The sequence below is a fragment of the Salvelinus alpinus genome, chromosome 4 (assembly GCF_045679555.1).
Source record: "Salvelinus alpinus chromosome 4, SLU_Salpinus.1, whole genome shotgun sequence".
Taxonomy (NCBI): domain Eukaryota; kingdom Metazoa; phylum Chordata; class Actinopteri; order Salmoniformes; family Salmonidae; genus Salvelinus; species Salvelinus alpinus.
In genome coordinates this window covers 39127283-39154782 of record NC_092089.1, presented here as the reverse complement: position 1 = coordinate 39154782, position 27500 = coordinate 39127283, and the positions used below count along the sequence as shown (strand labels likewise).

The 27500-nt window shown below is 43.3% G+C and overlaps 1 protein-coding gene across 7 annotated transcripts in view; it reads right to left on the bottom strand.

Annotated features, from left to right (window-relative positions):
- The window catches only part of LOC139573493 (t-SNARE domain-containing protein 1-like), a 171572-nt gene that overhangs the window by 104113 nt on the left and 39959 nt on the right, over positions 1–27500 (bottom strand). For 6 of the 7 annotated variants that reach the window (XM_071396994.1, XM_071396995.1, XM_071396996.1 and 3 more), the window contains one exon: positions 1119–1231. In XM_071396994.1, coding sequence (XP_071253095.1) covers positions 1119–1231 — 113 coding nt within the window. The remainder of the gene's footprint in view (positions 1–1118; positions 1232–27500) is intronic. The other variant, XM_071396997.1, reaches the window with a different exon arrangement.

Genomic DNA, 27500 nt, shown 5'->3' with positions numbered 1-27500 from the left:
AACCAGTGGATATTCCCTCCAAACCAGTGCATATTCCCTCCAAACCAGTGCATATTCCCTCCAAACGAGTGGATATTCCCTTCAAACCAGTGCATATTCCCTCCAAACCAGTGCATATTCCCTCCAAACCAGTGCATATTCCCTCCAAACCAGTGCATATTCCCTCCAAAGTAGTGGATATTCCATCCAAACAATAGGATATTCCCTCCAAACCAGTGGATATTCCCTTCAAACCAGTGCGTATTCCCTCCAAACCAGTGCATATTCCCTCCAAACCAGTGCATATTCCCTCCAAACCAGTGCATATTCCCTCCAAACCAGTGCATATTCCCTCCAAACCAGTGCATATTCCCTCCAAAGTAGTGGATATTCCCTCCAAACAATAGGATATTCCCTCCAAACCAGTGCATATTCCCTCCAAAGTAGTGGATATTCCCTCCAAACCAGTGCATATTCCCTCCAAACCAGTGCATATTCCCTCCAAACCAGTGCATAATCCCTCCAAACCAGTGCATAATCCCTCCAAACCAGTGCATATTCCCTCCAAACCAGTGCATGGATATTCAAGGGAGCATATAGCAATAGCATTATCACTTCCTGAACACTTTATGTCCTGCCTCCCCCTACTCTTGATTTCTCTGCAGAGACCTCATACAGTATGACCTCTTAATTCACAGTCCATTCCTCCACACACACACACACACACACACACACACACACACACACACACACACACACACACACACACACACACACACACACACACACACACACACACACACACACACACACACACACACACACACACACACACACACACACACACACACACACACACACACACACACACACACACACACACACACCCGTCTATTCCACAGTAGTGAACCCTATGATTGCCTCTCCTCAGGGGGTCAAGGGGTGGTAGTGTTGTCCATCCATCCATCCATAGTCAGCCTTCAAGCCCTGCGGCAGATTGATGTCACTTTGACAAACTCAGTCTTGTTTTCTATACTGTACTAAAAGTATGAGGGTCATTTAAATAGTTTGTTTCAGTTATGGTGCAAATATGGTGCTCAAGTTAGTATGAAATCATGGAAGTGAATGTTTGTCTTTACCTACTGGTTGGTAGCCCTGCCTCTTGGGGCCTCCGAAGGGGTTTCGGCTGCCTCCAAAGGAGCCTCCATCGATGGATCCGTAAGACATCTTGTCCTGGTGGTTTTGGGTCTGTCTGGAACAGAGAGAACACAACAACATCAGTTGTATTGGTGGATGTACTATATGGATCTGAGTATTCAATATTCCTGGTTGGTAGATTCCAGGAATCATCAGGGGAAAATATGGACATTGTGATGTGGGAATCTGTGTGTGTATGTGTGCATAAATATAAGTGTGTGTATGAACTGAATCCCCGATCCCACAGTGACATTATGCATCATGACTCAGCCTCCCCCTCGTCTATATGGAGGTGTGCAAAACATCACTGAAAAGGTTAAAGAATGCATAGTGAATGTTTATTCTATCCAAGACATGGACACAGGTGACATGATGAGATCTCTGAAGCCCTGTGTCTACCAGCATCACAACCAAAGGTCACATGGTATCATGATTTCATAAACTGTCCTGTAAGACATTCAGCCCTCTGTGAACAGCAGGCATTGAACTAAGTAGGCTTGGAATTATGTTCTAATGTCATTGTCCAGCTGCCCTTTTGTGGTTTTGAAGCCAGTCTGGTGTTGTCTGGCACCCGGGTCTGGGTATGTGAACACTGGCATTCATGACTGTCTCATAAGGGTGGCAAAGGAACAGAGAGAGGGGAAGCAGAGAGGGATAGAGAGAGAGAGAGAGAGAGAGAGAGAGAGAGAGAGAGAGAGAGAGAGAGAGAGAGAGAGAGAGAGAGAGAGAGAGAGAGAGAGAGAGAGAGAGAGAGAGAGAGGAGAAGGAGAAGGACAGAAGGAGAAAATGAGAGAAGAGGGCTAGAGAGAGGAGATGGAGAGAGGGTTAGAAGGAGAGAGGGAGAGGAGAGAGACAGAGCGAGAGGACATGGAGAGGGGGGTAGAAGGAAAGAGGGAGAGGAGATGGAGAGAGAGGAGAAGGGGGGATTCAGTCCCATCTTCAGTGGGAGACAGAGGATCAGATTTACTGGAACCACGTGGTCATTTAACCTGATTCATTTTCAGAAAGCACCAAGATGAATTACTGTTGGCAGCCAATAAACGATCTCTCTCTGCTCCTTTTGAATCCCAGACCAGTCACTAATCACTGTAGTGCCTGGTGCTCCAGCCTTCTGAAGTGTGCATAGGCATTGCGTGTCTCAATACGTGCTCTCACTCTGAGCAGTACCTAGAAATATACAGATTTTCAGACCAACTTTCTTAGACACATTTTATTTTCTTCTCCCACATTCTATGTAGGAATATATTCACACTTGTATGTGTGTATAGCACACACAGAAACACAACACACACACACATGCTCAAACACACACATACACATGTGGACACACACACACACACACACACACACACACACACACACACACACACACACACACACACACACACACACACACACACACACACACACACACACACACACACAGATCCTATATGTGTCTCTCATAGTTCGGCCAGTCACCCTTGTGAAGAGTGAGGTCTGAGCAGAGCAGAGGACTGCATGGTGTAATGACACAATGAGTGGATCCCACTGTGTCCCACTCATTGCCTTAGTGTTCCTGGTCCCCGCACCAGCTATCCCCGTGCACCCCTGGCCTTCACCCAGCCTCTCCCTCTCTGCCTGGCCTGGTGATGTCATCAACACTCGCCCTGGTCTCTGACTCACAATAGAGCTCTGTGATTGACTGAGCAGAGAGTGTGCTGACTGATACATCACTCCACATCTTGTCTCTGAGGCTGGTGGTCTTCTATAGACATGGGTTCGACTTGAGATTGCTTAGTACTACTACAGTAAATCTACAGTACTAGACAATAGGCAAATAAGAATGGAATCAAATGTGGGGGAACATTATTAGGATATAACATATTTTTCCCTATCAATAATAAAGCAGCCATGAGTTCCCTGGTGATGGGAGAGTCTCGCTCTCTCTCTCTCTTTCTCTCTCCCTCCCTCTCTCCATCCATCTTTCACCCTCTCTCTCACTCCCTCTCGTTCTATTCTCTCTCTCTCCATATTCCTTTTATTAATTTGTCGGCACAAGAAGCATCTAATTGCAGCTCAGGCAGAGAGAGCCAGAGAGCTTTTCAAACAGCCCTCGGAAATCAAATTAATTGTTTTATGAGAGAGATAAGTCTAGGGTCATTTACACATCTTACATAAAGTTGTGAGATTATTAAATAATAATGCATTGAAAACCAGAGGGAAATATGTGTGTGTGTGCATGTGTGTGTGTGTTTGTGTGCACGCATGCGAGTGTGTGTTCAAATCAAATCAAATTGTATTTGTCACATACGCCTTACAGTGAAATTCTTACTTACAAGCCCTTAACCAACAATGCAGTTTTAAGAAAAATAAGTGTTAAGTTCAAAATAGATAAGTAAAAAAAGAAAAAAAGAAGAAAAATAGAAAAATAACAAACAATAAGAGCAGCAGTAAAATAACAGTAGCGATGGGGTACTGGTACAGAGTCAATGGGCGGGGGCACCGGTTAGTTGAGATAATTCAGGTAATATGTACATGTAGGAAGAGGTAAAGTGACAATGCATAGATAATAAACAGAGAGTAACAGCAGTGTAAAGGGGGGGGGGGGGGGGGGGGGTGGAACAATGCAAATAGTCGGGGTAGCCATTTGATTAGCTGTTCAGGAGTCTCATGGCTTGGGGGTAGAAGCTGTTAATAAGCCTTTTGGACCGAGACTTGGCGCCCCGGTACCGCTTGCCATTCCATGCCAAGTCAGTGTGAGAGCGAGTTGGAGGTGTGCTACAGTACATCCCTGTGAGACATTGTGGGACCCATGGTGCCAGTAAATGCAGCCCTGGTAGGAGGGCAGACAGCCAGACTGGCTTGTCTCAACCCTGACAGAGAGCATCATTTACCCCTTCCTGTGATTCTGAATCAGTCCCTGACTCCTTTCACAGCTGCCATTATGATCAGAGCTAGGCTCAGCACAGCGAGAGGGAGTCAGGCAACTGAGCAGAAATGACCCAACACGCTAGACACAAATGCTCTGTGTGTGTGTGTGTCAGCCTTTGAGCATTACACTGAAATTATTTTCTTATGAATGCTTGTGCATTTGTCATGTAAGAACATGTGATATATACATTGAAGTCGGAAGATAACTACATTACTCATCTCATATGTATATGTATATACTGTACTCTATATCATCTACTGCATCTTGCCATCTTTATGTAATACATGTATCACTAGCCACTTTAAACTATGCCACTTTATGTTTACATACCCTACATTACTCATCTCATATGTATAGACTGTACACTATACCATCTACTGCATCTTGCCTATGCCGTTCTGTACCATCACTCATTCATATATCTTTATGTACATATTCTTTATCCCTTTACACTTGTGTGTGTGTGTAAGGTAGTAGTTGTGGAATTGTTAGGTTAGATTACTTGTTGGTTATTACTGCATTGTCGGAACTAGAAGCACAAGCATTTCGCTACACTCACATTAACACCTGCTAACCATGTGTATGTGACAAATAAAATTTGATTTGATTTGATTTTAACATACACTTAGGTTGGAGTCATTAAAACTCGTTTTTCAACCACTCCACAAACTTCTTGTAAACAAACTAGAGTTTTTGCAAGTCAGTTAGGACATCTACTTTGTGCATGACATGTCCATAAGCCATTTTGCCACAACTTTGGAAGTATGCTTGGGTTATTGTCCATTTGGAAGACCATTTGCGACCAAGCTTTAACTTCCTAACTGATGTCTTGAGATGTTACTTCAATGTATCCACAGAATTTCCCCTCCTCATGATGCCATCTATTTTGTGAAGTGCACCAGTCCCTCCTGCAGAAAGCACCCCACAACGTGATGCTGCCACCCCCATGCATCACGGTTGGGATGGTGTGCTTGCAAGCCTACCCCTTTTTCCTCCAAACATAACGATGGTCATTATGGCCAAACAGTTCTATTTTTGTTTCATCAGACCAGAGGGCATTTCTCCAAAAGTATGATCTTTGTCCCCATGTGCAGTTGCAAACCGTACTCTGGCTTTTTTATGGCGGTTTTGGAGCAGTGGCTTCTTCCTTGCTGAGCAGCCTTTCAGGTTATGTCGATATAGAACTCGTTTAATTGTGGATATAGATACTTGTACCTGTTTCCTCCAGCAACTTCACAAGGTCCTTTGCTGTTGTTCTGGGATTGATATGCACTTTTCGCACCAAAGTACGTTCATCTCTAGGAGACAGAACGCGTCTCCTTCCTGAGCGGTATGACGGCTGCGTGGTCCCATGGTGTTTATACTTGCGTACTATTGTTTGTACAGATGAACGTGGTACCTTCAGGCATTTGGAAATTGCTCCTAAGGATGAACCAGACTTGTGGAGATCTACAATTGTTTTCCTGAGGTCTTGGCTGATTTCTTTAGATTTTCCCATGATGTCAAGCAAAGAGGCACTGAGTTTGAAGGCAGGCCTTGAAATACATCCACAGGTACCTCCAATTGACTTAAATGATGTCAATTAGCCTATCAGAAGCTTCTAAAGCCATCACATCCTTTTCTGTAATTTTCCAAGCTGTTTAAAGGCACAGTCAACTTAGTGTATGTAAACTTCAGACCCACTGGAATTGTGATACAATTAATTATAAGTGAAATAATCTGTCTGTAAACAATTGTTGGAAAAAAGACTTGTGTCATGCACAAAGTAGTTGTCCTAACCAACTTGCAAAAACTATATATATATATATATATATATGTGTGTGGAACTTGTTCAGTTTAAGTCTTAGTTGTTGAATCTTATGTTCATACAAATATATACACATGTTAAGTTTGCTGAAAATAAACACAGTTGATAGTGAAAGGACGTTTCTTTTTATGCTGAGTTTATATATATATTTCACACACACACTCAAACCGACAAGAGACAAATAAGAAGAGAAGAGAAATAGTTCAACAATGATCTGTCATTGAGCTTGACATAATAGGATCACCACTGCAGACTGTCCACTGTCCCCAATGACTCTGGTCACTGAATATTAGCTCTCTTTATACTAACTACTATTATCTGTCCTTGTCCCAGCAAGCGATTCTGCCCTTCATCAGCCCAAGACCCAGCCAGCTCGGACAAAGAGATGTCTGGTCTGCTAACTAGTGATGTCATCTCAGACATTCTGATTCACATTGTGATGGATGGGTCTTTTCTACTTTACTTCCGCTGATTCGGGCTTATTAAATCATAATGGGTCTGGAAATAGGATTCTGATACAATTGGATAGATGTTCTAACCCAGAAATGTCTTCTGGAACGTTGCCCAGTTCCATAATGTGTCATAACGACTCAGGTCCTGGCCTGAGTCTCTGGGTCTGAGGATGGTTTCAGGTCAGGATGGACACAGCTCTAGACTGAGGATATGGTGTAGTCAGTGAACATGGTCAATATTCACTCCACACAGGCATCATCATCATCAGAAAAAAACATTAAAGGTCTGGCACATGCTTGACCCTCAAAACAAGGAAAATTACAATAATCAATAAGTACATTTTACTGAACACTATTTGAAATCGACATGGCAAAAAGGTCAGCTACCATTTGGAGACCTGCAGCTTTGCCGTTAGCGCTAACCTAATTAAAGCTATTGCTAATCTGATAATATTACCTTGCAACCTGCTGGCCATCGTTCAACAAGGTCACACTTACACTGAGCTGCTAAGCTAGCACTCATACGTGTCTTCAGAAACAGATAACCGCATTCATTTATGTGTGTGTGTGTGTGTGTGTGTGTGTGTGTGTGTGTGTGTGTGTGTGTGTGTGTGTGTGTGTGTGTGTGTGTGTGTGTGTGTGTGTGTGTGTGTGTGTGTGTGTGTGTGTGTGTGTGTGTGTGTGTGTGTAAGCTAAGATCAAATGTTGCCTTGATAACCCAATAATAACAACTATCTGTAAACAACATACAAACAGCACAAAGCAGATGGTCTCAAAGGTCCTTGTGTCCATGGTGTTGTGTTTTCAGACATCAATGAGGACCGTCACAGTCAGGTAATTCTGTCTACGGTGTTGTGTTTTCAGACATCAATGAGGACAGTCAGGTCATTCTGTCTACGGTGTTGTGTTTTCAGACATCAATGAGGACAGTCAGGTCATTCTGTCTACGGTGTTGTGTTTTCAGACATCAATGAGGACAGTCAGGTCATTCTGCCTACGGTGTTGTGTTTTCAGACATCAATGAGGACAGTCAGGTCATTCTGTCTACGGTGTTGTGTTTTCAGACATCAATGAGGACAGTCAGGTCATTCTGTCTACGGTGTTGTGTTTTCAGACATCAATGAGGACAGTCAGGTCATTCTGTCTACGGTGTTGTGTTTTCAGACATCAATGAGGACAGTCAGGTCATTCTGTCTACGGTGATGTGTTTTCAGACATCAATGAGGACAGTCAGGTCATTCTGTCTACGGTGTTGTGTTTTCAGACATCAATGAGGACAGTCAGGTCATTCCTTCTACGGTGTTGTGTTTTCAGACATCAATGAGGACAGTCAGGTCATTCTGTCTACGGTGTTGTGTTTTCAGACATCAATGAGGACAGTCAGGTCATTCTGTCTACGGTGTTGTGTTTTCAGACATCAATGAGGACAGTCAGGTCATTCTGTCTACGGTGTTGTGTTTTCAGACATCAATGAGGACAGTCAGGTCATTCTGTCTACGGTGTTGTGTTTTCAGGCATCAATGAGGACAGTCAGGGCTGAGAAAGTAAAGTGTTGTGCTTCTTTACCCGCATCTTCCTCATCCTCACCTTCAGCTGAAGCAGCCAAACAGTAGGATTGCTCATGTGTTTTGCTAAAGCTCTCACTTTCTCTCTTCCATCTCTCTCTCTTTCACTTTCTGTCCACTCCATAAAAAAAGACCTAAGGCCAATAAACTGAGTCTCTAACAACAAATGAAAGAGGAAAAAAGAAAAGCAAGAAAAAACACCTTTGGACAGTGAAATTGCCCTGTCACATAAAAATACTCATTATTGAGATAAATCACCCCATTCTATTCCCCAAATAATCTCCATCCCCCCCACCGATCACCAGCACCTGTTATCACAGCACACACACACACACACACACACACACACACACACACACACACACACACACACACACACACACACACACACACACACACACACACACACACACACACACACACACACACACACACACACACACACACATACACACACACACGTTATTTAACAGTCTTATAAACAGTCTCTTGAATGATGACGAGACAATCAAAAATATGATCCCATTATGTGACTCCTTATTAAAACACAACAACGCTTAGATATATGGGGACTATACAGTGCTTAATTTGAGCCGGGTCCTACTAAAACAGGATCCGCACCTGTCGGTTTTGGACTGTTTCGTTCCGGAACCGATTTGGCCAGATCCGGTAACACTTTTGGCATGACCAATTATTTTCACTTTTTGCAATGTAAAATTGATATTAAAAGCTACCAAAAAGTTTATTTGAGTTGCCTCTTTGTTAATTCTGCGTTTGTCAGTGTCAAAGTAGCCTGTCATTTTTATCATGTGTGCAGTATTATAGTGCTTTCAAGACAACTGGAAACTCAGGAAAAAAAACGAGGTCAAATCATTACGTCAGTGATTTTCAGGTTGTAAAGGCGCCATGGAATTCAGAGTGAATTTGCCCAGTCGGTACTAGTTTTTTCCTAAGTTCCCAGTTGTCTTGAATGCACTGAAGTTGTAAGTAGGACATTTCCAGTTCCGAATTCCGAGTTCCCAGTTGTTTTGAACGCAGCATTCAAAAAGATTATGCCAAAGTATTCAGTCATGTAAAAAGACATAGAATTGCATGAAATGCGTTTATAAAAGGAAAACATTTTCCCAGACCCAAGGCCACTAAAAATGTTCCCCATGTGTGCAACTTCTCTAACGCTTCTACTCTACTGCTCTATGCCACTATGCAAATGAATGATATGCATGCAATATTTTATTATTATCAAGGTGACATTTTTCTCATGTGTTTTCCGGGACCTCAGAGCTCCCCCTCGTACTCTCTTTTTGTTCCTGTACGTCACGATTTACAAATTCAGCACTGGGGCCATACTAGTGAACATCATCATTTAAAGTTCAATGGGTTCGCATGCACAAAGTGTTGATAAATTGTAGATGGTTCCATCCGATAAGATGGCCCATGTTAGCCCTATGCTAACCTCAACAGGTGGCACTGATTATATCCTGGCACAACTTCCTCATCAGCCTATGAAATATCTTATACTTTATATCCACAAACCAATGGAATTTCTTAAAATAGGTCAACCCTGGCCACTAGAGGGATATTTTAAACCTACAAATTCATGGTTTACTTGTTCTGTAACAAAATTGTATGTGCCATTATTGCACGGATGTATCCTTGACTAGGTTAGTAGCTACAACTAACGTTTAACAACATTTTCCCGTTTTCGCATATATGACAAAATTCCACGTTTTGTTCATCAGTTTCACACACGTCCATGTGTACTATTATGAGAGAAATATAAATGAGGTCCTTAAAACATGTAAGTTTATCATACATTGTAAAAAAACAAAACTGAAGAGCCTTATAGACTTGTCGAAAAGCAGCTACAGTTGAAGTCGGAAGTTAACATACACTTAGGTTGGAGTCATTAAAACTTGTTTTTCAACCACTCCACAAATTGCATGTTAACAAACTATAGTTTTGGTAAGTCGGTTAGGACATCTACTTTGTGCATGACACAAGTCATTTTTCCAACAATTGTTTACAGACAGTTTATTTCACTTATAATTAATTGTATCACAGTTCCAGTGGGTCTGAAGTTTACATACACTAAGTTGACTGTGCCTTTAAACAGCTTGGAAAATTACAGAAAAGGATGTGATGGCTTTAGAAGCTTCTGATAGGCTAATTTACATAATTTAAGTCAATTGGAGGTGTACCTGTGGATGTATTTCAAGGCCTGCCTTCAAACTAAGTGCCTCTTTGCTTGACATCATGGAAAAATCAAAAGAAATCAGCCAAGTCTGGTTCATCCTTGGGAGAAATGTCCAAATGCCTGAAGGTACCACGTTCATCTGTACAAACAATAGTACGCAAGTATAAACACCATGGGACCACGCAACTGTCGTACTGCTCAGGAAGGTGACGTGTTCTGTCTCCTCGAGATGAACGTACTTTGGTGCAAAAACTGCAAATCAAACCCAGAACAACAGCAAAGCACCTTGTGAAGATGCTGGAGGAAACAGGTACAAAAGTATCTATATCCACAGTAAAACAAGTCCTATATCGACATAACCTGAAATGCCGCTTAGCAAGGAAGAAGCCACTGCTCCAAAACCGCCATAGAAAAGCCAGTCTACGGTTTGAAACTGCACATGAGGACAAATATCATACTTTTTGGAGAAATGTCCTCTGGTCTGATGAAACAAAAATTGAACTGTTTGGCCATAATATCCATCGTTATGTTTGGACGAAAAAGGGGAGGCTGCAAGCCAAAGAACACCATCCCAACCGTGATGCACGGGGGTGTAACGATTCTCGTCCTGGGAAGATGAGGAGGAAGGATCGGACCAATACGCAGCATGGTAAGTGTCCATAATATGTATTTTAATAAATCAACTGAACACTGAACAAAATAACAAAGAGCACGAACGAACAAACGAAACAGTTCTGTATGGTGAAAACACACAACACAGAAAACAACTACCCACAAACACAGGTGGGAACAGGCTACCTAAGTATGGTTCTCAATCAGAGACAACGATAGACAGCTGCCTCTGATTGAGAACCACACACGGCCAAACACAAAGAAATAGACAACATAGAACACCAGACATAGAATGCCCACCCCAACTCACGCCCTGACCAAACCAAATTAGAGACATAAAAAAGGAACTAAGGTCAGGGTGTGACAGGGGGTGGCAGCATCATGCTGTGCTTTGCTGCAGGAGGGACTGGTGCACTTCACAAAATAGATGGCATCATGAGGAGGGGAAATTCTGTGGATATCATGAAGCAACATCTCAAGACATCAGTCAGGAAGTTAAAGCTTGGTCGCAAATGGGTCTTCCAAATGGACATTAGAGAAATGCATACTTCCAAAGTTGTGGCAAAATGGCTTAAGGACAACATGTATGTATGTTTAAATGTATTTGACTAAGGTGTATGTAAACTTCTGACTTCAACTGTATGTAGGCTGTCGTTGTCCTCATCGCTTCTCATGGCACACACTGCTGAAGCGGTTGACTCGCAATTGATAGTGCACTTTAACTGTGCACCCCTTGTAAAATATTAGCTCAAAAGTATTGTACAGTTCCTGTACCTGAATATAAACCCTACCGGCACCCAACATAAGTACTGGTACCTATTTAAGTCCAAGTCGAGCACTGCACACTACATGTAAATTATCATTTCAAAAGGATGGGGGGGGGGAGCAATTTGACCAGTCAGTGAAATACACATGATAGTTGCTTTGATGATCCGAACATGCTGTTGGGCATGCTGCCCATCCATGAACAAAGGTTGGAAAGTGTCCAACTACTTCAACGATTTTAATAGGCTGATTAACTTGTGCCAGGATATAATCAGTGCCACCTGTTGAAGTTAGCATAAGGCTAACTTGTACCACGTTATCTGATGGGACAAGCTACAATTTGCGTTTGGTCACATGCAAGTACATTTTAATTGGCTGATATGCATTTTGTGTGTGAGAACCCATTTAACTTTAAATGCTTGCTTATGTTCGGAACTATGTTTGCAGTCTGACATGCAGTCTAGCAATATGAAACACACACACACGCCCCGTCCTAAAACAAGCTGGTTAATGATAACAAAATAGCAACAAACAAACAGTGAACCTGACACTATCTCCCTCCCTCCCTCTCAGGTGTTCCCCCCCGCGGTCGACCCCCCTATCATCCCCCCATTCTGATCTCCAGATCGGTGGATGAGGGGATCAAATAAAGGACTACAGGAGGGGGAGCTGTCTTTGTATGGAGCTGGAGCCCACAAAGGTAGTGTTAGCTCTGTTTGTTCTCTGTCACAGTGCTGGCCCTGGGGATCCGAACACAAGCAGACAAGCTGGCCAAGACACACACACACACCCACTACAGCACAGAGACCGAGGAGTGATCTAGGCTTCACACGCATCACACTCACAGGCAGGTTGATCTCTGCCTGTGTCTACCAGCATGTGTATATCAAATAACAAACATACAGCTTCACCAATGGGCTTAGCCGTGTCTCTCAAGAGGAGAGGGTTAGGAGGAAGGGTTCAATCCATCAAAGTGCACTAAAGCCCCGTTCACACAGCTTATACTGGAGGATGATCAACACTCCCTGGATGTAACGCAGTGCCTCCATTCCAACTGGTTCTTTAACTGCTTTAGCCTAGTCAGCTTTCAACTAGAGACAGACAATACCCCTTAAATATTCCATTACACACAAGTGTAACCAATCGGATTTCGAACCTGAGTCTTCTGCTCGGCACGTGAATGTGTTAGGTCACTGTGCTAAAAACTAGACATTGGCTTTGGAGCTAACGCAAGTCATCAGTTCTCAGGCAAGGTTTACTGCGAGTGGGATTTCAACAAACCACCTGTATTACAGAAGCGCCTGAAATAAATCTCCTGTTACTATAACCACTGAGGTGTTATGAGTTTCCACGGTGATGAGTTGGCTGTCTAGACTGGCGGAGGTATGAGGTATGAAACGAGGCCCAGAGTCAAACTCTCACCACAGTAAGTCTGCTCTGCTAGCTGGGCGGATCGCGCCAGGCACCCACAGGGGAGAATTGGGTTATCAGTCCCCAGTCACACTACAGCTTTCTCCCTAATTGGCCAAACTGCTTAATTGGCCATGGAAACCATGGAGACAGTGGTTCTGGCAGCAGCCTTAATACGCTGAAGAAGACACCTTTATTTAAGTAAAGTTGGGCTGGGTGAGGTGTCTATGGCAATGCACTGACTGAAGCACCATCATTTCATTTACCACTGGAAAGGAAAGCTGAGAGATTACAAGGAGAGTGTGAAGGAGGCTGTACCACTGATTTAAGCAGCACTGCAAAGCTACTTACTTTTAACTACAGTGTATGTCTTCCTAAAGAAATGTAAAAACAATTGCTGTTTTTCAGCCTTTGTTCCCTAAATGTTTTCAACAAAGTGCTAATTTGAGAGTGGTTTTATTTCCTGCTAAAATAATTTCTACTCACGGATACGTTATAGTGTAGTTATGTTGTGATAGGGTGGGCAAATAGCATGCAATGATTATGAGAGCACTTTAAAGAGAATCTTTGAATCTTCAATCTGTTTATACGAGTAGGTATACAGGTCTGGGTCACGTGATTTATTGCACTGCACAGACAAATTATTGATTGATCAATCAATTGTAATTTGTTGTTGTATTGTCCAACATGGACATTGCAGGTGAAAACTTTTTGGGGGGGATGAGAGAGCAACAATTAAACAGTAGAGAAAGAAAAAACAACATGGAACAAAGTCACGTCCATGACTGAGGAAGACTTCTAACGGAGATCACAATTACAAACATCCCACTGGGCACAGACGTCAGTTCATCGTCTAGTTATGACTTACAATGAGTTGTCAACTAACGTAAATTCATGAATGAAGGGCGACCTTCACAGCCAGTAGAGCACAGAGGGTGTGAAGGACCTTGACAGTTTCATTTGTTTGAGAGGACTTAAGAGGTAGTCCTCTCTGCAGTTGTTTGATTGGATTGTCAATGAGGATGAGGAGAAGACAAACAGTCTGTGTGTGTGTGTGTGTGTGTGTGTGTGTGTGTGTGTGTGTGTGTGTGTGTGTGTGTGTGTGTGTGTGTGTGTGTGTGTGTGTGTGTGTGTGTGTGTGTGTGTGTGTGTGTGTGTGTGTGTGTGTGTGTGTGTGTGTGTGTGTGTGTGACAGGCTCTCACATATTATGAATGTGGAGTGGTGAGAATGTGATGGTCCTGAAGGGAAATTGTTAATTATTCTACAAACCTCTCATTAATCTGCGCTCATAAAGGACTATAGAGAAAATACTTTATCTGACCTCTTTTTAAACTAAGTATTCAGGAAAAAAGAAAAGGCGAAAAGCACAACCTTCCCACTTTACATATCATGGTATCATATCACAGTGTCCCCGTCATACAGAAAGCCCCAGAATTCAACACCGATATGTCAGAGTCACATGACGACATTTTAGAACACCAATTTAAAAAGATTAAGAATAACAGTAAAAGCATCTCAACCACAATTATTTCATTTCTGAGGAGTGTGTTCTGGGGCTAACAGTACACATCCAGCTGGTGAAACGTAATCTCCCGGGGCGATGGAAAGGAGGCGAGCAGACGTCCAAGTCAACAGAGAGGCAGACCAAGACTCTGACCCCCAAGCTGGCCACCGCGCTACACACACACACAACACACAGACACATATACACACACACCGATGCCCCGAGTGCTCACACAAGCACACGGCTCAGTGACAAATGGAAGGGTGTGCTGGCATATTTCATTAGACCAGCTGCACCCACAGTGTGTGTGTATGAGAGAGAGAGAGAGAGAGAGAGAGAGAGAGAGAGAGAGAGAGAGAGAGAGAGAGAGAGAGAGAGAGAGAGAGAGAGAGAGAGAGAGAGAGAGGCGGGCGGGCAGACAAAGTGAGATCAGCCTACTGCAAACTGACCGATAGTCCAAATAATTCCCTTGCCAAAAAACAAAGAAAGAAAATCTTCAGATATCTGCTCTAAAATCATCGTCTAGGAATTGCTTTTCATACGTATTAATTCTCATGTCTCTGATAAAACATTAGCACCGAAATACTAATATGTGTCCTAAAACGTCCTCTGGATAAAGCCAGCCACCCATGACTGGATGGGTGGTCCCAGATTTGTCCGTGGTGGAGCAGCTTGTGGACTTGGCCTGCCATGAGGAAGAGTAATGCAGAGAAACAAACACCCTGCATGAAGGGATGCCATCATTGCCATGCATCAATGGCTGTCTATGGGAGGCCTGCCTGACTGAGTCCCACTGCCAGTGCTGCCAGCCTACATGGCTCATCCCTGGCTCTGTGTCTGGGAGACCTGTGGGAGTCTTCTTCCCAGGGGAGGGTGGCTGTTCTGGGCTTGGCATTAGGAGAGGCATCCTCTTCCTCTGTGGTTGTGGGGCTTCCTGACCCTTGCTGGGGAGAGGAGCAGATGGCCAACTGGACATCCCACACTGTGGCCTTCTGGTGCCTCTCTCTCTGCCTGCCACATATGCTTCACCCTGCGGCTATCTGTTTCCTGGATCCCTCACAGCATCACCATGGCTACACAACCCCAGAAAGAGAAGGGGGGAACACACACACATACACATGGCTGCACATGGTTAATGTCTATGGCGAAAACATTTTAAATACTATTGAACAATGAATAATGTGTGAGAAGATGTATCACAGTACATGAAGCAGAATCATTAGGACTATAGCCAACCATCAAGAGATAAAAGGACATTTCAGAAAAATACAACAAAATAGGCAACTATAAGGCTGCGTTTACACAGGCAGCCCAAATCTGATATTTTTTTCACTAACTGGTCTTTTGACCAATCAAATCAGATATTTTCACATCATATCATTTTCAGAGCTGATCGGATTGGTAAAAATACTAATTAGTGAAAACAAGATCAGAATTGGGCTACCTGTGTAAACAAAGCCCAATAGACATGGCTGAGACTTATTGGTTCTGACAAGATAATCACAACCCTGCAGCAATGACATTCATCAACAAAGAAAACACCTCAGTCATCTGGGCATGCACACTTGTGGACTTTCAAACTGAGGCTCAAGCTGTGTATAGTGACATACAGTAAGTGTGACATAATTTATCATAATTCTCAAGCTGGCGAGGGACGTGATTGCATACATTGGGTCAGGGTGACACTTTTCTGGAATCTTGACTCTGACGCTTCATAGCAGATGGTGGTAACTATCCATCTGCAGTGTGTTTGTGAGTCATGATAATCATGACAAATACCCAAAGGTAGCAGGCATCAAAAAATGTGCAATGTGTTGCTTCCACAAATGGAGAATTCTAAGTCCTCTAAACAAAAAAACGTTTCAATTTCAATTAACATAATAGATGGTTGTTTTAATTTAAATGAATATCTGTGTGGTGATATGTAGTGTGTGAAGGAACATAACTGTTTTTTTGTTATTTTTTTTCATATTTTAACCACACTAATTGTGTGTCTAATTTTCTGACCCATGTACACATATCGGTCTACACACCAACACACACATTATTAATAGATCATCAATTTCTCCTGCTTATTTTTTTCTGGATGTTTTCTTTCCTTCTCCAGCATAGTAAACTCTGGCATCTCATTACCCTTGCCAATACTTCCTGGAACGAACAGAGTTGTGAGGCAGAACCAGGAACTAATTTCATTAGCGTCTGGCTGCCATTGGTGAATAATTAGGGGCTGTCCTCCGTCTGCGCTAGCCAGGCCCAGAGTTCTGAGAGGTTAATAACCAGTAACAATCAATTACTTAACTAATCTGATATGATCAATAAGGTCCTCCAATTGACAAAGCATGTAGCCAGAAGAGGGGCAGAATACGATAAAACCTTCGACATGAAGTAATGGGATGTTTTGCTAGATTAGACAATAAAATAACATATGGTGTACATTTACTATGTGTATGTATTTACAGTTGATAAGTGTTAATGGTGATATTACACTGGTGGAATCTGCAGAATCCAAACTGCTCAAAAACTAGACCATTGAAGTTTAGAATGTTTGTTATAATAAAATGAAAAGTGGTCCAAGCCCTAAAGTGTTCCCCGTGATAGGTTGCCACATCAAAATAACTACTTGTTTTTCACCATGAGAGTTTATTCTCAGGTAAAAAAGACAGAATAATGTAGAAAGCAGCCAAGCTGGAACACCAAAATTGGTGCATTTATGGAGGTTTGTTATAGTCTGTCTCCCATTTGACACATACACTGGACATTTGATTTGCCTGACCCAGTCTCTGTGTCCTCTGAGAGAACATTGACTTTTAGTCTGACCAGCAGACTTTTAATTTTCCATTCAACCCATTAGTCGGCTACTCTTGTATCGGAGTGCATCTGGGTTCACATGAGAACTGATTATTTTAAATAATGTCTAACCCTCTGTCCAGCCATTACTCACACATCACAGACCACTGGCCTTGTTATTGGGAATCGGAGGTGGCCACAAACCCTTGTCCGTCTTGATCCACAAATTAGTAAATCCACAACCATGGCCTACTCCTCCATTTGTCTCCTTCATTCACAATGGGGCCTCAATTACCACCCAGGATTCAGTCACTTACTTACAGTATGCAATCATAGCAATTACCATCCCATCTGACCATCTCACCTCAGCTCATGCTCAATATAATCTTTAGATTGGCAGAAAAATAGTTTTTAATGACATACCTTTTTTATATACACTGCTCAAAAAAATAAAGGGAACACTTAAACAACACAATGTAACTCCAAGTCAATCACACTTCTGTGAAATCAAACTGTCCACTTAGGAAGCAACACTGATTGACAATACATTTCACATGCTGTTGTGCAAATGGAATAGACAAAAGGTGGAAATTATAGGCAATTAGCAAGACACCCCCAAAAAAGGAGTGATTCTGCAGGTGGTGACCACAGACCACTTCTCAGTTCCTATGCTTCCTGGCTGATGTTTTGGTCACTTTTGAATGCTGGCGGTGCTCTCATTCTAGTGGTAGCATGAGACGGAGTCTACAACCCACACAAGTGGCTCAGGTAGTGCAGTTCATCCAGGATGGAACATCAATGCGAGCTGTGGTAAAAAGGTTTGCTGTGTCTGTCAGCGTAGTGTCCAGAGCATGGAGGCGCTACCAGGAGACAGGCCAGTACATCAGGAGACGTGGAGGAGGCCGTAGGAGGGCAACAACCCAGCAGCAGGACCGCTACCTCCGCCTTTGTGCAAGGAGGTGCACTGCCAGCGCCCTGCAAAATGACCTCCAGCAGGCCACAAATGTGCATGTGTCTGCTCAAACGGTCAGAAACAGACTCCATGAGGGTGGTATGAGGGCCCGACGTCCACAGGTGGGGGTTGTGCTTACAGCCCAACACCGTGCAGGACGTTTGGCATTTGCCAGAGAACACCAAGATTGGCAAATTCGCCACTGGCGCCCTGTGCTCTTCACAGATGATAGCAGGTTCACACTGAGCACATGAGCACATGTGACAGACGTGACAGAGTCTGGAGACACCGTGGAGAACGTTCTGCTGCCTGCAACATCCTCCAGCATGACCGGTTTGGCGATGGGTCAGTCATGGTGTGGGGTGGCATTTCTTTGTGGGGCCGCACAGCCCTCCATGTGCTCGCCAGAGGTAGCCTGACTGCCATTAGGTACCGAGATGAGATCCTCAGACCCCTTGTGAGACCATATGCTGACACATGCACATTTGTGGCCTGCTGGAGGTCATTTTGCAGGGCGCTGGCAGTGCACCTCCTTGCACAAAGGCGGAGGTAGCGGTCCTGCTGCTGGGTTGTTGCCCTCCTACGGCCTCCTCCACGTCTCCTGATGTACTGGCCTGTCTCCTGGTAGCGCCTCCATGCTCTGGACACTACGCTGACAGACACAGCAAACCTTTTTACCACAGCTCGCATTGATGTTCCATCCTGGATGAACTGCACTACCTGAGCCACTTGTGTGGGTTGTAGACTCCGTCTCATGCTACCACTAGAGTGAGAGCACCGCCAGCATTCAAAAGTGACCAAAACATCAGCCAGGAAGCATAGGAACTGAGAAGTGGTCTGTGGTCACCACCTGCAGAATCACTGCTTTTTTGGGGGTGTCTTGCTAATTGCCTATAATTTCCACCTTTTGTCTATTCCATTTGCACAACAGCATGTGAAATTTATTGTCAATCAGTGTTGCTTCCTAAGTGGACAGTTTGATTTCACAGAAGTGTGATTGACTTGGAGTTACATTGTGTTGTTTAAGTGTTCCCTTTATTTTTTTGAGCAGTGTATATATTGCAAATTGCTCCCTTAATTCCGCTACCATTGTGATGACTTTCCTGCCTGGGCAATCTAACCAAGTTGACAGTGTAATGGAGAAAATGACCTTGGAATAGTAATTGATGCCGTCAGACAGTCTTGATGATAATGGTGTAATTAATGAGAGTAGTTGACCAAGGATTCATTTGATAATACAGGCATATTAATAACTGAATGACAACCTCAAGAGTTCATCATCAATATGTCCTCCCTCCTCCGATCTTTGAGATATGATTATTAGTTGGCAACAGCATCACAAACAATCAAATTCATCAAACAATGGATGGTTATGTCCTGATTCCATTTGATTTGAGGTGAGTCAGATCTAAAGGTACTGATTTGGCCTTGTTTTAGATTTGGTTGATTAAGAAATGCTAGCGACCATGACTGAATTCAAACGTGTGGTTTGATGTGGGTGTCTCGTGTGTTCCAGTTGGGAAGCGTCAGCCAAATTATTTTGCCAATTAGCTTCAGCCGGCTGGTGTGCGATCGAGTTGGTTTTACTTTGGATAGCCTATCTTTGGGGATAGTTAGGGACTGTCAAAGAATTACACAATGTAAATGAGACAATATTTTCATGTTGCACACTTTTTAGTTTTGTATGTGACTTTATACACTTTAATTGGTTTGAGGTTTTTAAGTAATTGAAATTTGGAAATTTGGGAATTTTAACATTTTGTCCCATATACATTCTGTAATTTTCTGATGGTCCCTAACTAGTCCCATAGGGATATCCAAAGTCAACCCACATTTACCACGGGGATGACGATTGGGTCGCCTGCAGCTGAATTCTGAATTGATGATTACTTGTGTGCTGCCAGTTGTGGGCATTTGGGCAGGATTGAAACAAACCCAACCTTTATTTACATTGTGATTCAGTTCACGACCTCAAGTCTCACAAAACTCTATTTTGGACGAGACTGACTTTTTGACCAAAATTATCCTATTTACACTTTGTAGTAAATTTTGACAGTTGAATAAATGTCTCTGACTCATGTCGATGCCAGGCTGTTTTCTAAATGAGAAGTTGTTTTTTAAGGGGCAATTGTTGTTCAGAGCACAAGGTGTGGCCAATGTGTCATCTAACTAACATGCACACTGTCACTTTCCATTCAGCACCACCAGGGAAAGGACCACATCAGGCCCCACGGGCAGCATCTGTACTGGGATTCAACCTCAGCAGGACCATGGACAGCATTTATACAGGTTACCACCAGTCAACCTATTGAGACATCAGGACCACATACAGGGTCTGTACAGTCATTCTAACTACACCAGGACCACTGATAGAGTCTGCACAGTGACTCTACCCATGTCAACCATGGACAGCACCTTTCAAAGTTACCGCCAGTCAATCTAACCATATCAGGCCCACGGACAGCACCTACACCCCCTGCAGCTGTACTCCAACCCTGCAGTCTGCACAATAATGATGGGTGACATCCACCTTTGATGTTGAACCTGGCTTTTTCTTTCCCTTTATAACAACACATGAAAACAAAGAGCACATAGAGATATACTTAGATAACATGGAGATAAATGCATTGGTGTGCTGAAATACTTTAGCTTATTTCTGAGAAAAGTAAATAGCCATTACTACAGAGTGCTCAATAGGGATTATAAACTCAGCAAAAATAGAAACATCCTTTTTTCAGGCCCCTGTCTTTCAAAGATAATTCGTAAAAATCCAAATAACTTCACAGATCTTCATTGTAAAGGGTTTAAACACTGTTTCTCGTGCTTGTTCAATGAACCATGAACAATGAATGAACATGCACCTGTGGAAAGGTCGTTAAGACACTAACAGCTTACAGATGGTAGGCAATTAAAGTCACAGTTATGAAAACTTAGGACACTAAAGAGGCCTTTCTACTGACTCTGAAAAACACCAAAAGAAAGATGCCCAGGGTCCCTACTCATCTGCGTGAACGTGATCACACCTGCGGGACAGGTACAGGATGGCAACAACAACTGCCCGAGTTACACCAGGAACGCACAATCCCTCCATCAGTGCTCAGACTGTCTGCAATAGGCTGAGAGAGGCTGGACTGAGGGCTTGTAGGCCTGTTGTAAGGCAGGTCCTCACCAGACATCATCGGCAACAATGTTGCCTATGGGCACAAACCCGCCGTCACTGGACCAGACAAGACTGGAAAAAAGTGCTCTTCACTGATGAGTCGCGGTTTTGTCTCACATGGGGTGATGGTCGGATTCGCGTTTATCGTCGAAGGAATGAGAGTTACACCGAGGCCTGTACTCTGGAGGGGGATCAATTTGGAGTTGGAGGGTCCGTCATGGTCTGGGGCAGTGTGTTACAGCATCATCGGACTGAGCTTGTTGTCATTCAGGCAATCTCAACGCTGTGCATTACAGGGAAGACATCCTCCTCCCTCATGTGGTACCCTTCCTGCAGACTCATCCTGACATGAGCCTCCAGCATGACAATGCCACCAGCCATACTGCTTGTTATGTGCGTGATTTCCTGCAAGACAGGAATGTCAGTGTTCTGCCATGGCCAGCGAAGAGCCCGGATCTCAATCCCATTGAGCACGTCTGGGACCTGTTGGATCGGAGGGTGAGGCCTAGGGCCATTCCCCCAAGAAATGTCTGGGAACTTGCAGGTGCTTTGGTGGAAGAGTGGGTAACATCTCACAGCAAGAACTGTCAAATCTGGTGCAGTCCATGAGAAGGAGATGCACTGCAGTAATTAATGCAGCTGGTGGCCACACCAGATACTGACTGTTACTTTTGATTTTGACCCCTCCTTTGTTCAGGGACACATTATTCCATTTATGTTAGTCACATGTCTGTGGAACTTGTTCAGTTTATGTCTCAGTTGTTGCATCTTGTTATGTTCATACAAATACAGTGGGGAGAACAAGTATTTGATACACTGCCAATTTTGCAGGTTTTCCTACTTACAAAGCATGTAGAGGTCTGTAATTTTTTATCATAGGTACACTTCAACTATGAGAGACGGAATCTAAAACAAAAATCCAGAAAATCACATTGTATGATTTTTAAGTAATTAATTTGCATTTTATTGCATGACATAAGTATTTGATACATCAGAAAAGCAGAACTTAATATTTGGTACAGAAACCTTTGTTTGCAATTACAGAGATCATACGTTTCCTGTAGTTCTTGACTAGGTTTGCACACACTGCAGCAGGGATTTTGGCCCACTCCTCCCTACAGATCTTCTCCAGATCCTTCAGGTTTCGGGGCTGTCGCTGGGCAATACGGACTTTCAGCTCCCTCCAAAGATTTTCTATTGGGTTCAGGTCTGGAGACTGGCTAGGCCACTCCAGGACCTTGAGATGCTTCTTACGGAGCCACTCCTTAGTTGCCATGGCTGTGTGCTTCGTGTCGTTGTCATGCTGGAAGACCCAGCCACGACCCATCTTCAATGCTCTTACTGAGGGAAGGAGGTTGTTGGCCAAGATCTCGCGATACATGGCCCCATCCATCCTCCCCTCAATACGGTGCAGTCGTCCTGTCCCCTTTGCAGAAAAGCATCCCCAAAGAATGATGTTTCCACCTCCATGCTTCACGGTTGGGATGGTGTTCTTGGGGTTGTACTCATACTTCTTCTTCCTCCAAACACGGCGAGTGGAGTTAGACCAAAAAGCTCTATTTTTGTCTCATCAGACCACATGACCTTCTCCCATTCCTCCTCTGGATCATCCAGATGGTCATTGGCAAACTTCAGACAGGCCTGGACATGCACTGGCTTAAGCAGGGGGACCTTGCGTGTGCTGCAGGATTTTAATCCATGACGGCGTAGTGTGTTACTAATGGTTTTCTTTGAGACTGTGGTCCCAGCTCTCTTCAGGTCATTGACCAGGTCCTGCCGTGTAGTTCTGGGCTGATCCCTCACCTTCCTCATGATCATTGATGCCCCACGAGGTGAAATCTTGCATGGAGCCCCAGACCGAGGGTGATTGACCGTCATCTTGAACTTCTTCCATTTTCTAATAATTGCGCCAACAGTTGTTTCCTTCTCACCAAGCTGCTTGCCTATTGTCCTGTAGCCCATCCCAGCCTTGTGCAGGTCTACAATTTTATCCCTGATGTCCTTACACAGCTCTCTGGTCTTGGCCATTGTGGAGAGGTTGGAATCTGTTTGATTGTGTGTGGACAGGTGTCTTTTATACAGGTAACGAGTTCAAACAGGTGCAGTTAATACAGGTAATGAGTGGAGAACAGGAGAGCTTCTTAAAGAAAAACTAACAGGTCTGTGAGAGCCGGAATTCTTACTGGTTGGTAGGTGATCAAATACTTATGTCATGCAATAAAATGCAAATTAATTATTTAAAAATCATACAATGTGATTTTCTGGATTTTTGTTTTAGATTCCGTCTCTCACAGTTGAAGTGTACCTATGATAAAAATTACAGACCTCTACATGCTTTGTAAGTAGGAAAACCTGCAAAATCGGCAGTGTATCAAATACTTGTTCTCCCCACTGTATTTACACATGTTAAGTTTGCTGAAAATAAACGCAGTTGACAGTGAGAGGACGTTTCTTTTTTTGCTGGGTTTAAATTAAAACCGCTTTGGGATAGGCGTATTGCTAGCGCCCGGCCTCGACAACATCCGGTGAAATTGCAGAGCGCGAAATTCAAATGATAAAAATCGTAATATTAACCATTCATGAAAATACAAGTGTCATACATCATTTAAAAGCTTAACTTCTTGTTAATCCATCCGCTTTGTCAGATTTCAAAAAGGCTTTACGGTGAAAGCACACCATGTGATTATCTGAGGACAGCGCCACGCACACAAAAGCATTACATAAATTTTCCAACCAAGCAGAGGCATCACGAAAGTCAGAAATAGCGATAAAATAAATCACTTACCTTTGAAGATCTTCATCTGGTTGCAATCCCAAGGGTCCCAGCTACATAACAAATGGTCATTTTGTTTGATAAAGTCCTTCTTTATATCCCAAAAAGTCAGTTTAGTTGGCGCGCTTGACTCAGTAATCCACCGGTTTCCCTCGTTCAAAATGCATACAAATGAATCCCGTAAGTTACCAATACATTTCTTCCAAACAAGTCAAACTGCGTTTCTAATCAATCCTCAGCTACCCTATTATGTAAATAAACTATAAAATTTAAGACGGAGAATACCGGAGATCATTACCGGAGATAAATAACGAAGTGCGCGCCCTCACCGGAACGCGCTACAAACACTACAGCCAAAATGGGAGCCACTTACAAAAACTACAAATTCTAGCCTATTTTTCAAAAAACAAGCCTGAAACTCTTTCTAAAGACTGTTGACATCTAGTGGAAGCCCTAAGAACTGCAATCCGGTAGGTATTCCTTTTATATTCCCATTGCCAGCCATTGTAATCAGTGGTGAGCTGAAAAAAAAATGTTTTCTGGAAGGATTGTCATCGGGTTTTCACCTGCCATACCAGTTCTGTTATACTCACAGACATTATTTTAACAATTGTGGAAACTTTAGAAACTTTTCTATCCAATACTACCAATTATATTTTTTATTTTATTTTTATTTTACCTTTATTTAACTAGGCAAGTCAGTTAAGAACAAATTCTTATTTTCAATGACGGCCTAGGAACAGTGGGTTAACTGCCTGTGCATATCCTAGCTTCTGGGCCTGAGTAACAGGCAGTTTACTTTGGGCACCTCATTCATCCAAACTTCCAAATACGGCCCCCTATCCCGAAGAAGTTTTAACATGCCTGACAAAAGTGAGAAGATAAGGCTGCATTTCCAGTGGTAGTTACATGAACAGTCCACAATAAGTGCTGCACTACAGAGGTGGACTGAGACAGAGAGAGGTGGGGATGAGTAATCTATAGGATGCACCAACACAGAGAGAGAGAGAGAGAGAGAGAGAGAGAGAGAGAGAGAGAGAGAGAGAGAGAGAGAGAGAGAGAGAGAGAGAGAGAGAGAGAGAGAGAGAGAGAGAGAGAGAGAGAGAGAGAGAGAGAGAGAGAGAGAGAGAGAGAGAGAGAGAGAGAGAATGGTTAAAACTTAGAGTGAACAAGTGAACAAAAAATTAATATTGTTCTATTTTGTTTTCAATAAGTAATGTGGTAGAGTAAATGTAGAGTATTATTATGTGTAGTAATGTGGCAGAGTAAACAAAGTATTATTATGTGTGGTAATGTGGCAGAGTAAATATAGAGTATTGTTATGTGTAGTTGTCACGACTCCGACCGAGGCAGGCTCCCCTTCCCGTTCGGGTGGCGCTCGGCGGTCGTCGTCACCGGCCTATTAGCTGCCACTGATTCTTTTCTCCCCCTCCTTATGTGTTCATTGGTTACACCTGTTTTGTGTTTGTTCTAATTAGTTGGGCTTTATCAGTCAGCCGGCCCGCCCGTTTCTTTGTGCGGGATGGTTTATTGTAAGCCTGGTGTTTGTTACAGACGCTACGTGTTTGTGTATGTTCGTGTATAGTGCTGGACTGTTTTCGTTCCCCGTGTCTGGGGCAGTTTAGTTTGAGCACCCAGTGTTGAGTGGGGTGGCCGAGGTTCACCGTGTTGCATTATATTGAACTCTCTGTTTTCCTGCGCCTGACTTCACACTCTGACACTCAGTACCTTACAGTAGTAATGTGGCAGAGTAAGAGCTGTGGATTAGTGAGGAATGGGAGCCGAGGTCAGGTCAGGTCACAGTAAGGGAGAAGGAACAGTTTATTACCCACATCACTTAACTTCCTGCCTAGCAATGAAGATGTAATGTTTTGAGGGAAGGAGGAGACTTCACCTAAATTGGGGTATATATATACTTGTGCTGGTGGGAACATGGCTTTGTCTTATGCAGCTGTGTGACCCCGTGGGTGAATAAACTTGGTTTGATCTTTACTAATCGCCTGTGAGTTTTTACCCTTTATTTAGAACCTAACAGCACACTGTCTATATAAGGTCCCACAGTTGACAGTGCATGTCAGAGCAAAAACCAAGCCATGAGGTTGAAGGAATTGTCCGTAGAGCTCCGAGACAGGATTGTGTCGAGGCACAGATCTGAGGAACGATACCAAAACCTTTCTGCAGCATTGAAGGTCCCCAAGAACACAGTGGCCTCCATCATTCTTAAATGGAAGAAGTTTGGAACCACCAAGACCCTTCTTAGAGTTGGCCGCCCGGCCAAACTGAGCAATCGGGGGAGAAGGGCCTTGATCAGAGAGGTAACCAAGAACCCGAAGCTCTAGAGTTTCTCTGTGGAGATGGGAGAACCTTCCAGAAGGACAACCATCTCTGCAGAACTTCACCAATCAGGCCTTTATGGTAAAGTAAGAAACAAGATTCTCTGATCTGATGAAACGAAAATTGAACTCTTTGGCCTGAATGCCAAGCGTCACGTCTGGAGGAAACCCGGCACCATCCCTACGGTGAAGCATGTTGGTGGCAGCATCAGGCTGTGGGGATGTTTTTCAGGGGCAGGGACTGGGAGACTAGTCAGGATCAAGGCAAAGATGAACGGAGCAAAGTACAGAGAGATCCTTGATGAAAACCTGCTCCAGAGCGCTCAGGACCTCCGACTGGGGGGCGAAGGTTCACCTTCCAACAAGATAACGACCCTAAGTACACAGCCAAGAGAACGCAGGAGTGGCTTCGAGACAAGTCTCTGAATGTCCTTGAGTAGCCAAGCCAGAGCCCAGACTTGAACCCATTTGAACATCCCTGGAGAGACCTGGAATTAGCTGTGCAGCAACATTCCCCATCCAACCTGACAGAGCTTGAGAGGATCTGCAGAGAAGAATGGGAGAAATTCCACAAATACAAGTATGCTAGGCTTGTAGCATCTTACCTAAGAAGACTTGAGGTTGTAATCGCTGCCAAATTCGCTTAAACAAAGTACTGTGTAAAGGGTCTGAATACTTATGCAAATGTTATATTTGTAATACGTTTTTTTTTTTTATAAATTTGCAAAAATTTTGAAAATACTTTTTTTGCTTTATCATTAAGGGCTATTGTGTGTAGATTGATGAGGGAGAAAAAACGTAATCAATTTTTGAACATTTCGAATGCACCGTATAGAGTATTATTATGTGTAGTAATGTGGCAGAGTAAATATCGAGTATTATTATGTGTAGTAATGTGGCAGAGTAAGTATAAAGTATTATTATGTGTAATAATTGCATAAAAACGTAAACCTGTAAACCTCATCCACGTATGACTTGCCACGTCTATGACAACCCAAAGCACATCAATAGCAGGGGAAGGAGCTGATTGGGCAGTCGGAAACTATGTGCAAACTAATTGGCTTAGAGACGGATAAACAGAGAGAATCAAGCATT